Raw genomic sequence first — 11,080 nt, 5'->3', positions numbered from 1 at the left:
GTAATCATCTGGTCGAGCGGCCACCTCTTCTTTCGCTGCTTTGCAGTGTTGGGTCAAGATTACTGCAAGCAAGATGCTGCTACCGTGCGACGGTCTTGCAGGCGTACGCCGAGACTGGATGAGCACAATGTTGGGGGGATCTTTTCTTTTGCAATCCCATACAAATGTACGGCAATATATGACCCTCAAGGGTAACGAGAAGGGCCGTTGGGATCGCCGTCGGTATGGTCTCTACCTTCATAGCATAGCAACGAAGCTGGTTCCGCTTTCACTGGAGCAAGATAGCAATCATGACTCCGTCATCACAACGCCGCCGCGGCCGTAGCAACGGCGAATACGACAACGATAACGACAACGATGACGGCCAGCACCTGATGCGACAACGGACAAGAACCTCCAGCAACTACACCAGCACCAACTCCAAATACGGCGATCGCAACCATTACCAGCCCGGTCAGCCTATCGGCTTCCTCGCAGCCCGCAACACCATCTATGCAAAGAAGGTCAACAGTCGCAAACTACGATGCTGTCTTTTCCTCGTCATGCCCATAGCTATCCTCGTCGGTCTTGTCATCCTCACCGGCCCGGTGCTGTTCGCAGTAGCAAACCACATCGTCAACGTCTCCGTCGTGCATCTCGAGTCGCTCGAAATCAGCACAACACAGCCCGGTCCAGGAGAGTATCCAGTCAGCCTGCGAGCTAGGGTCACAAAGACCGGTATCTTCCCTGCCCGTGCCTACTTCCGCGCCCCCATCAACCTCTACTGGCGTACCGTCCCACCCAACAGTCGCGAGATCCATATTGGCACCATCGAAATAGATCACTTGGGTGTCACCTCGAGAGGTTACGGCACACTCGATGAAAAGAAGACGCTCACCAATGTCGACGATGACAATCTCGCGCTGTTTGCGAGGTTTCTCGTAAATGCTGAACAGGCGACGATCAAGCTGAACTGCTCCAATGTTCATCCCGTCGCCTTTGGCTTCCTACCCTCGTGGCACAACATCGCCGTGAGCAAGCATGCCAACATCGCAGGCTTGAAAGGGCTGGGTGATGTCAAGGTGCTGTCGCTCGACGTTCCAGGAGACTCTCCACAAGGTGGAGCCATCGTCAATGCTGTAGGCTCGCTCAAGAATCCTTCTCCCTTTTCGATTCAGCTAGGCAACGCTGATTTGCAAGTGTCGTACAAAGATATGCCTTTGGCCGAAGCCAACCTCACCAACTTCCACCTGGGCAACGGCGTCAACACTGTCCCTGTTGACGGTCGAATCTACCATCAACAAGGCGATGAGAACCTAGCCAAACTCAGCGAGCTCGTCGGCATCTTGACCAACAACGAAGCCGCACCAGTCTCTATCAAGGTCAACCCAACGAGCGAGACTACACCCTCGTGGGTCAAGGCTGCTGTTGACGAGCTCAATATCGTAGTGCCTGTCAAGCTGCCACAGCCTTTCGATCCGATCAAGGCTGTCCAGGTGGGTGCGATGGATGTCATGCTCGATCCGGCGCAGTCTTATTCGCCTACGCTCAACTCGAACTCGGTATCTGCAGACGTCGAGATTCCGTTCGGTTTGAGTCTCAGCGTGCTCAGTGCTGCGGTGCACATCGATGTCTCCTCCGGTAATGATGGTGGCGTGGCTACGCTCAATGGAGCTCAGGCCAATGCTTCTTCGGCACTGGAGCTGATTGGTCCAAGTAAAAGAGGTGGCAAGACGTTTTTGTCCCTGATCAATTCGACTATGTCCCCTTCCAGCAACACCAAGGGCGGTGAAGACGAGGCGAAAAAGGGATTTCAACAGCTCATCCGAGAGATTGCGTTGGGAAACACGATCAACCTGGCTGCAAAAGGAACTGCTGCAGTCGTTGCAGACTCTTCCATTGGGCGAATCACGCTCCCGGCTCTCAAGATCGCCACCTCCACCTCCCTTCAAGGACTATCCGGGTTCGCGCAGGCTCCACTCGATCTGCTCTCCTTCGACATCCTAGGCGGGTCCAGCTCCGCTCTGCAAGTTGTCGCTTCCGCCAGCATCACCAATCCGTCGCTCATCTCGATCCATCTCCTTGGTGACACCAGCTTCCCACTCGCTCTACCTAACGGTGCTGGACTCGGTCGTTCCACCATCAGCGAGGTACGTTTGGTACCCGGTACAAATACAGTCAATGTCACCGCTGCTGTCTCCTTCAACGACAAGAGCAAGTCGCTTGTACAGCAATACCTGCAAGGCAAGGGAAGCCAGGTCAACGTGCGAGGCGATGCCGATTCTAGCCAAGCAGAGTCGCTCAAGCCAACGATGGAAAGTTTGAAGCTCAATGCCTCCATTGCTGGATTGACGGACCCGCTCTTGCTCAGCGCTGCGATGAGGATCTTGGATACGACTGCTGTGGTCAACGATATCGCCGACGCAATCCCCTCGGTGGGTAATCCTTTCACTTCTGCAATCAGTTTGCGGGGCAGCAAGGGTCAGGCGAGTGTACTTGGGTTGAATGTAGGTCACGTGGATGCGATGAAACTGCAGAATGCGGTGGTAATCCCGTCAAGGAATGAGGTCAATCGTCAGAGCGACACACCGCTGCCGGTGATTGTCGACTTTGACAAGCCCAACATGATCTTTGGGTTGATGCGTGGGTTGGTCGTCGAGTCGGGTCAGGACACGGCACCGCTCGACTACCTCATGAAGGTAGGTGGTATCAAGCCTGTCGGTGTTAAGCAGTCAGCGTCGTCGTTGCCCACGCTCTCGCTACGCGCAGCACCGTTTGACGGCTTCAGCTTGCCCAAGTACGTCATGACCGCTCTCGCAGCTGCACGTGCCGACGTGCAAGTTGACGTCGACGTGCTCATCGGCGACTATCCACTCAGCACACCCTTCCAGCAGTCTGGTGTCAACGTCACCTTCGACAACAGCATCGAAAAGCTCTACTCGATCTTGGGACGACCCATCATGCAAGCGGTGATTGATGCGGTGCAGATCAATCTCGATTCGATTCAGGTACTCGACCTGGCTCAAAACAAGGTTGTGGTGGATGTTTCGACTGCTATCACCAAGATTGGTCCCTTTGACGCCGTCGTGATGCTCGACAAGGGCATCGATGTCAGCTGGCAGGGGAAAGTGATTGGCAACGTGGCACTGCCGAATGTTACCATTGTTCCGGAGACGACGCCTTTGCAAGTACGTGCAGAGTTGACTATCGCTGACACCGGGCTGATGACGGACCTCGTCAAGGCTTTGTTGCAACAAGAGAGTGTAGAGTGGACGCTGTCGACATCCTCGATGGTCATCTATGCTTACGATGCGGTTCTGAATGGCCCCGGGCTGACCAAGAAAACATCGATCAGGGCATTCAACAAGCTTCAAAATGCAGTTGCGCTAGGGCCATTTGATTTGCCAGCCAACGATCCTGCCGGAGGAATCCACATTACCGCATCGGCAACAGTTCGAAACCCTTCCAACATCGGCGTCAACCTCGACCGTCTCGGAGTCAATTTCGGTCTTACTACAAGCACGTTGGGAGAGGTCGGTCTTGCCAACGTCCTCAACATGACCGCAAGTGGAACGTCGACTGTCAACGTTGCTGGACGTATCCTGCCACAGTCGGGCCAAGGTCTGACGGATTTCTCGACGGTAGCGCAGAATTTCATCTCGAACAAGCCTACGACTTTGACGGTGCGAGGTGTCTACGCTGGTCCTGACAGCGTCACTTGGCTGACAGACGGTATCAAGACGCTTTCGATCCCAATCACGGTGCCGGGTATCGTGCTAGATCCGCTCAAGAGCGTCAGCTTGAACAGCACTACCATAGACTTCACTCAAGCGGGCGGTGAATGGTCGCCGTTACTCAGCACGGACACAGTCGCTGCCGCTGTCGAAATTCCTTTTGGATTCCCTTTCGGAGTGGAGAGTGTAGGAGGCTCCTTTGATGTGCTGTACGGCGGGCAAGGTGCAGCTCGTTTGGTGCTGTCCGACAGCGCTGCTCGGACCCAAGACCGGACAGTCAGTCTGGCAATCCAAAACGCACACTTGGACATTCCTGGAAACTACAGGAACAATTTTGCAAACGACCTCGCTGTGAGAGCCGTGCAAGACCAGTCGATCAGCGTGGGACTGAACTCGAATGCTGTCAATGCACTCGTGTCGACGGCGTCGGGCGATATCTCTGTCAAAGGTATTCCGATTCATCTCGACCCCGCCCTCGCTCTTGACGCATTCCAGCGCCTATCAACCAGTCCGATCGTCATCAGCGGGCTCGATGTGACTGGCGGTACGAGAGACTATGCAATCGCCACGGTGAACGCTGCCATCGTCAACCCGAGTCAGGTGCACGCCATCGTGGGCGACGTTCGCATGCAAGTCGATTATGGAAATGGCGGAAGCATCGGGGATGCGCTGGTTCGCAACGTCAATATTCCACAAGGCCCCATCACTCTGCCGGTAGAGGCGCAGCTCAAGCTCAACAGCGAGGTTGGAAGACAGCTCATCAAGGATTTCTTGACTCGAGGTGGACCTGACATTCAGGCCCTAGCTCACGGAACTTCGAGGTCCACCGCATATGGCTCACTCAATCCAGCGGTCTCGACTCTATCCTTTGGCGCGTCGGTGGCTAGGCTGAACGAGACGCTCGTCACAACGGCCAAGCTCATCGTGCCACCCAACGTCGACAAGAGGTTGATTGTTGCAGCTACATTTGTCTTGCACAATCCCTTCTCGGCTCAGATCACTGTCCTGCACGCCAAAGCAAGTGCAACGTCGCTCTCAGGAGCGCTGCTGGGTACCGTCGATGCCGACGTCAACATGGTCGCTCCAGGTCACTCGACGTTGACCTCGCCACAGTTCCCTGTTCGCGTCAACACGGATTTTGCCGCTGTCATCGGCTTCTTCGAAGATCAAGCAAAGGCAAACAATGTCGATCTAGCACCGCTACTGCCGCTGATCGACCCGCTAAAATCCCGCTCGAACTTGGACTCGAACGTCGCATTTGCTCCCGCTCAGAGCGAAGGTTGCCCCCTCAACGGCGCCACAGACGTGATTGGTGCGCTCCAACGTTCTTTACAGGGTGCACAAGTCTCAGCGGATGCTCAAGCTAATGTCCTCGTGGGACAGTACAGGATCAACGATGTTCCCGTGCAGCTGCAGCCCATTGCGCTCGAAGTAGACGACAGCGTGAGATACCTGATCGGACCTTTCGGCGCCCCCGTGGTGGAAAGCATCGTGAACAGCTTTACACTCCAAGTTGCCAATATCTCGGCCTCTAATCTCGCAGAAGATGGCCTCGATGTGTCAGTCAGCGTGACGATCGGCGGTATTGGTCCATTTGCAGCTCAGGTGAGCTTCGGAAAGCCTCTCGAGGCACGATACAATGGCAAGCGTATCGCAACTGTCAATGTCCCCACCTTCTGCCTACCTGCTGACGGACGCCTCGATCTGAACGTCAGACTTACGGTCACGGATCAGAATGGCTTTGGCGATTTCGTGAGCGACCTGATCGCTCAACCGGAGTTGGAGCTCGAGATCTACTCTGACGACGTCAGAGCCAACGCTTACGGTGTGCAGTTCTCCAAGATCTCTCTTTCGCGTTCGATCAGTCTGCAGGGCCTCAAGGGCTTGCGCGGTGTTCTTGCGAAAACTGTATCAGTCGTGGGCGAGACGTCTGATACATTACTGGTCGAAGCAGACGCAACCGTCCCTTGGCCGACATCGATTCGTGTTGTCCTGCCGATTATCAATGTCGACTTCAAATACGAGAATGTGGTGCTCGGTGGGGTCCATGTTCCAGCAGGAGTCGTTCTCGCTCCCAACACAGACACGGATCTCCACGTCACAGGTCAGGTGAACCGTCTGACCAACAATGCGCAGAGCACGGCGCTAGGCCACCTTGCAACCCGATTCATTTCGACCAACACGACCGCGGTAGAAGTCGTTGGCAACAGTGCGACAGATGCCAACGGGCAGAACATCCCGTGGCTCACACGGGCACTCAAGACGCTTGATCTCAGCGTGGATGTCGCTGGGCAGAACTTGAATCCCGTCAAGGGAGTCAACTTGCCTGACTTGTACGCGGATTTGACGGCTGCCAAGGATTCGGGCTACCAGCTTCCACTCTCGACGAATCGCACAGAAGCTATCGTGTCGATCCCTTACAACATCCACGTTGATGCAGTTTCGGCTTCAGGAACTGTATACGTAGCCGCCGAAGGATCGACAGCCCGTGCGGCCAGCGTGATACTCGATCAACTTCCGCTGGTCTCGGGCGCCATTGCAGGCAACAATCAGTCGAACACTTTGACCCTCAGCTTAAACAATCAGTTGCTAGTGGCCGTCGATCGAGCAGCATTCCAGCAACTTTTGGTTGTCGTCGTCTCGAAACCTACCACTGCTCTGCGAATTTTTGGCCAGGTATCTGCAGTGGTAGATCTTGCTGTGGGTCGCATCACAGTGGATTCGGTCAACTTGGACGTTCCTGCCTCGCTCCAATCGCTCGATAACCTGTCTGGTCAACTCAGCGTCATTGGATTAGCAGACGTAGTAGGTGGCACGCCAGAACACGGCATTGCGATGATCAAGGCGACGCTGCACAACCCTTCTGTGATCAGCGCCAAGGTTGCCCAGCTGAGCATTCCTGTGACATTGGACGGAGTAGGGATCGGACGCGCTGTTCTGGAGAATCTCGACATCAAACCTGGGGACAATACGGTCTCGGTGACGGTTTACATCAAGCTCGACGAGCCACTGGGCAGTCCGACTGCGGTCAAACTGATCCGACAGCTGATCCAGCCTGTTCCGGGAACGCACGATCCGTACATCACGACCTTGTACGCCCACAACCAGCCAGGAGCACAGCCGCCCATCACAACCTTGGAAGCAATCAATCCTGCGTTGGATACGCTCAATCTCAAAGTCGATTTGACAGGATTTGCGATGGAGCTGATCCGGCAAGCTACGATCAGCATCGAGGTGTTGGACCTATTTGCTGGACCCGGTGGATTGCCGTACGTTCTTGCGGACATCGACCTGGCGAATAGCCTACCGACCGAACTGGCATTGTATCATATCGTTGCTGATGGATCCAAAGCAGGATCGAGCAAGACGTACGCTACGCTCGATCATACTTTTGATCCGAGCTTGATTCTGCCGAAGGCTGCTGCTACGAACGTCAATCCGGGCCAGGCACAGGCTCACATTGACAAAGTTCTGCTGCCAATGGGTCTTCTCAACTCGATCGATATCGTGGGGTCACCTCTGGATCTGTACATCACGACGGCCTTGATCAAGATCGGTGGTGACAACGGTTACCAGCTGCAGGGAGAGCTTACGTACCTCAGCGTTCCGGCGACGTATCGCCTCACGTTGGCGGGTGCGGCGATTGCCAACATCGATTCGCTCGGTGGATTGCTGAGTGCGCTGGGTGGCATAGTGGGGTCTCTGTCACCGAACGAGCAGAAGCTGTTGAGCGATGGATTGCAGAACTTGGGCACAGGCAACATTCTCGGATTGGTGGACAACGGATTCAAGGATCTCGTGTGCGTGTTGAACGACCTGCCGATTCCACTGCTCAGCCAAGCAAATTGTGCACAGGCAACGTCGACGACGGCGTCTGTGAGCAGACAATCTGTAAGCTTGCCTCTTTCGGCGAGCACAGCTACAGCCAGTCCATCGGCCTCTTCAGCGACACCGTCAGCTGCGGCTGCAACGCCAGCAACCAGTGCACCTGCAACGTCTGCAACGCCAGCAAGCAGTGCACCCGCAACGTCTGCTGCTCCATCTTCAGCTCGTGTTGCCACCACCTCAGCCACCCCGGCAGCTGCTTCGACCACGGCGGCCAACCCTCTGGCTGGGTTGTTGAACGGTCTTGGTGGCTAGAGACCACCAGAAATTACTCGCCTCCGTCCTCTTCCCTTCAATACATCGCACTTTCCTACGATTACGGCAGTGCTTTCACTTGTGGATGTGGTGTTCGCTCACAGGAATTGAGGCCCACGCAGCACTAGTGTTCGAACGAAGGATGTAAATATGCCTGCTGGAGTGTGCGAATCCTCGAGAGCGTGCCCTTTATCACATTGTAAAAACCGCACAGATCCGTGTAAGATGCTTGTCTCTATGCGAGCGACGTTTTTTTCATTTCAGATGCGCACGTTATTTCCGGCCCAGAAGCACTGTTCAAGCTCGACCTTGAAATCCGTGCTTGTTTCGCTCTGAGCAGTGCCACATGAATCGCCGCATTTGTGACGAGCTGTACAATGAGAATAGTATAGGCTTCGATATTGTTTTGCATTACGATGAAAGAAGTGACGACCACCTCAAGGAGCGCTTGCTGGGTACCAGCAGCCTGCTCATGGTCAGCTCGCTGTACACCTCACTGAAATGCACCCACTTGTAAACGGCCTTTGCCGCATCCTTCGCTCTCCGAAGGACAGGACAACGTCGTTCAACAGTTTGTCATCACCAGTGAGCTCAATGGCGAGCTCTTCCGCACAACGACGGCTGTTCCTGTCCTGTTGCCTCCATCGCTACAACCGCTGTACTGACCTTCATACAGAATAGCAGCACTGTAGCTGACCAGGTATCCGCACTGTCCAACCGGTACCCAGCTAGTATACTCGACGTTTGACGAATACGATTCGACATAATCTGTGCCAAATGTTTGATACAGATTCGGGTCCTTCCACGAACCACCTCCCTCGAGGAAGTACTCGCTCGAAAAAGTGGCCTTCTTGCCTCCAGCAATCGACACAGTGCATGGTGAAGGAGACTGCCTGCAGTCAACTACATCGGACGTTTTGATAAGCCCCGAGCTCGTATAGTTACCTGGAGTGAGAGGTAGAAAGAAGTTGCAGGATACGTCTCGTTTCTCTTCTACTCTGAAGTTGAAGTCGGAGAGCCTCGATTCTTCTCGGCCATCGAGTTGGGCGTTGGAGGTGCCAAGCGTGGGCTGACCGGCAGCAGCTGACACGAGGCAAGTGAGGAGGGTGATCAACATGAGTCCTCGTGCGACTTTGACAGTTCGGCCTGCTGTGCTACTGGCTGGATTGGTACAGGCGATGCCCGCGCCGCTCCCACCATTTGCTTGCGAGTAGTTGAATGCGATTGCTGGAACGTCGACTTGATTTGTTGTCAAACACAGGTTCCGTCTTCCCCGATCCCCCATCTCGAAGATACCAGGACAATTGGTGTTGTTGAAGAATGCGGACTCGCAATAGTAAAGAGTAGCGTTCGGCATCGTGCAGGTATAGGAGCAAGTGTCACCGTTAGGATTTGGAGGCGTGTGGCTGCGGTCAGTTAAAGCAAGTGATGGAGATACGAAGCAACCACAGAGTTGATGGAAGCACGGACTGTGAACAAAGGATAAATCGAACCTCTTCCTTGTTTAAGAGCTTTTGTAGAATGGTCGAATCAGTGCTGCTAGTTCATGCATGAATGTGACGTTCTCTAGTGTGATATGATTTTAGGTACGTCTTGGCGTGCTTGGCTAGGAAAGCTTGCGGGTGGACCGATATTGCCGCTCGACATCAGTCGTCCCCGAACACGAAAATGTCAACGCTCAAGATCTGGTCTCAATTCCAGGAAGCGTGCTTGTTGCTCAATGAAAGTAAGCTCTAGAGAAGCGGAACAAGCTTTCCGAGAAATACAAACCGCCGAGAGGGCTTCTTATTGGGTGCACCAGCGTACCCAATAGAAGACAGCGTCGAATCCGAGACAGGTAGAAAAAAGGAAGATCTTTCAAGGCTTGGCAGGCTTCGAAAGCGTCAGGTGACAGGTTGATTCCATGCATGACGTGAATGCCAGCGATTTTGTCCGGTAATTTCTCCGGCAAAATTGACTAGCGTGCCTGCAATTTCATGGTGAAGTCGACGATGTCTTCGGAGAGCTTGCTAGGAGCGTACGTTTGTCAGACCATCACATGTCCCTACATCTAGCGCGGTGTTGTCAACCCACCTGGGTGCATACTGGCGCTGATAGCACGCACACCAGAGTCACGCAATGTGTCTTGACATGGTACCTAGCGCAGACAGCAGCCGTCAGAGACCGCACGTCAAGGTTGAGCTCTAAAATTGGAAGCATTGCTCATAGGCCATAGGGTTTGGGATCACCGTGATGTTCAGGCTGTGCTGGCTATCTCGCCCAGCTCATCAGACTTGCCTTTACTTACAAGCTGTGCAGCCCAACTTTTGCTATGCATTGGATAGGTTGTTGACGGCCTCTCCCATACAATCCACTCCGTATCTGTGGCAGCAATGGTGGCTCAACCTATTGCAGAAGACATCTCGAGCTCGACATTGTTAGCGCCGTGGGGTCTAGGAACTGCTTCTGCGGCCACAGCCGAGTGGTTTTGGGAACAGAGAGGTTGTAGGAGGAAGTAGTTCAGGCAGGTAGTCTTGCAGGTGACTGCAGAAGTGTTGCGGCACGCTACTGAGCTGCTATTGCTAGCAAATCTTTGTAGAACATGCAACGAGGAGTTGTGAGACTACCTTGCAGACGGTTGCAGATAACATGATAAGAGCGGGGAGGCAACGCAAGGCCTCGCATTGCCGGTGAAACCAATTTGTGGCCGGGGAAACCAATCACCGATTAGCCAGATCGGTTGTCAAGATCTGGCAAGCGCGTGGAGGCCCAAACAGACGTCCTCCGACAACAACCACGCCAACCCCGCCAGCGAGCAAGCCTTGTCAGCCTCTCCCATTCACACGATCCACCTGGCATCCATGGCAGCAATGATGGCCCGACATATTGCAGAAGACTTCTACATCTAGCGCGGTGTTGTCAATCAGTGGTTTCAGAGAACTTAAACGTCTTGCGCGGCGAGAGAGACGCGCGCTCAGAATCAATTTTGTAATGCCAGAGATGTGAACTACAAATTTTCATTCATGCGTTGTAGTTTATTGGAATTACTTGGGAATATTGTGTGTCAAATTCAAGACTACTAATCAGAAGACGCGCACTACAAAAGACCAAGGCATTCAAAGTCAACAACGCAGGCATCCATAATCAACTTGGAGAGACGTGCACTACAAAGACTCCTCTGATGGACAGAGAGAGATCATTCCACTTTTGCCACACGCTCCCATTGTAAACATGTCCCTTGTTGTCTG

General features: G+C 53.9%; 2 protein-coding genes across 2 annotated transcripts; one reads left to right on the top strand and one right to left on the bottom strand.

Moving 5' to 3' along the window:
* Positions 1-290: 290 nt before the first annotated feature.
* Positions 291-8,370, top strand: PHSY_001158 (hypothetical protein; the record flags this gene model as incomplete). Its single annotated transcript, XM_012331790.1, has 2 exons — positions 291-7,604; positions 8,194-8,370. The coding sequence occupies 2 exons, from the start codon at positions 291-293 to the stop codon at positions 8,368-8,370; spliced, it is 7,491 nt and encodes a 2,496-aa protein (XP_012187180.1).
* A 48-nt stretch (positions 8,371-8,418) lies between these two features.
* PHSY_001157 (DNA excision repair protein) lies at positions 8,419-9,210 on the bottom strand (the record flags this gene model as incomplete). Its single annotated transcript, XM_012331789.1, has 1 exon — positions 8,419-9,210. One exon carries the CDS (start codon positions 9,208-9,210, stop codon positions 8,419-8,421), a length of 792 nt encoding a protein of 263 aa, XP_012187179.1.
* Between the last annotated feature and the right edge of the window lie 1,870 nt (positions 9,211-11,080).

Source organism: Pseudozyma hubeiensis (assembly GCF_000403515.1).
Source record: "Pseudozyma hubeiensis SY62 DNA, scaffold: PHS14, whole genome shotgun sequence".
In the NCBI taxonomy this organism is placed as follows: Eukaryota; Fungi; Basidiomycota; class Ustilaginomycetes; order Ustilaginales; family Ustilaginaceae; genus Pseudozyma; species Pseudozyma hubeiensis.
The sequence above is the reverse complement of the archived record's forward strand: the minus strand, read 5'-3'. Positions and strand labels throughout refer to the sequence as shown.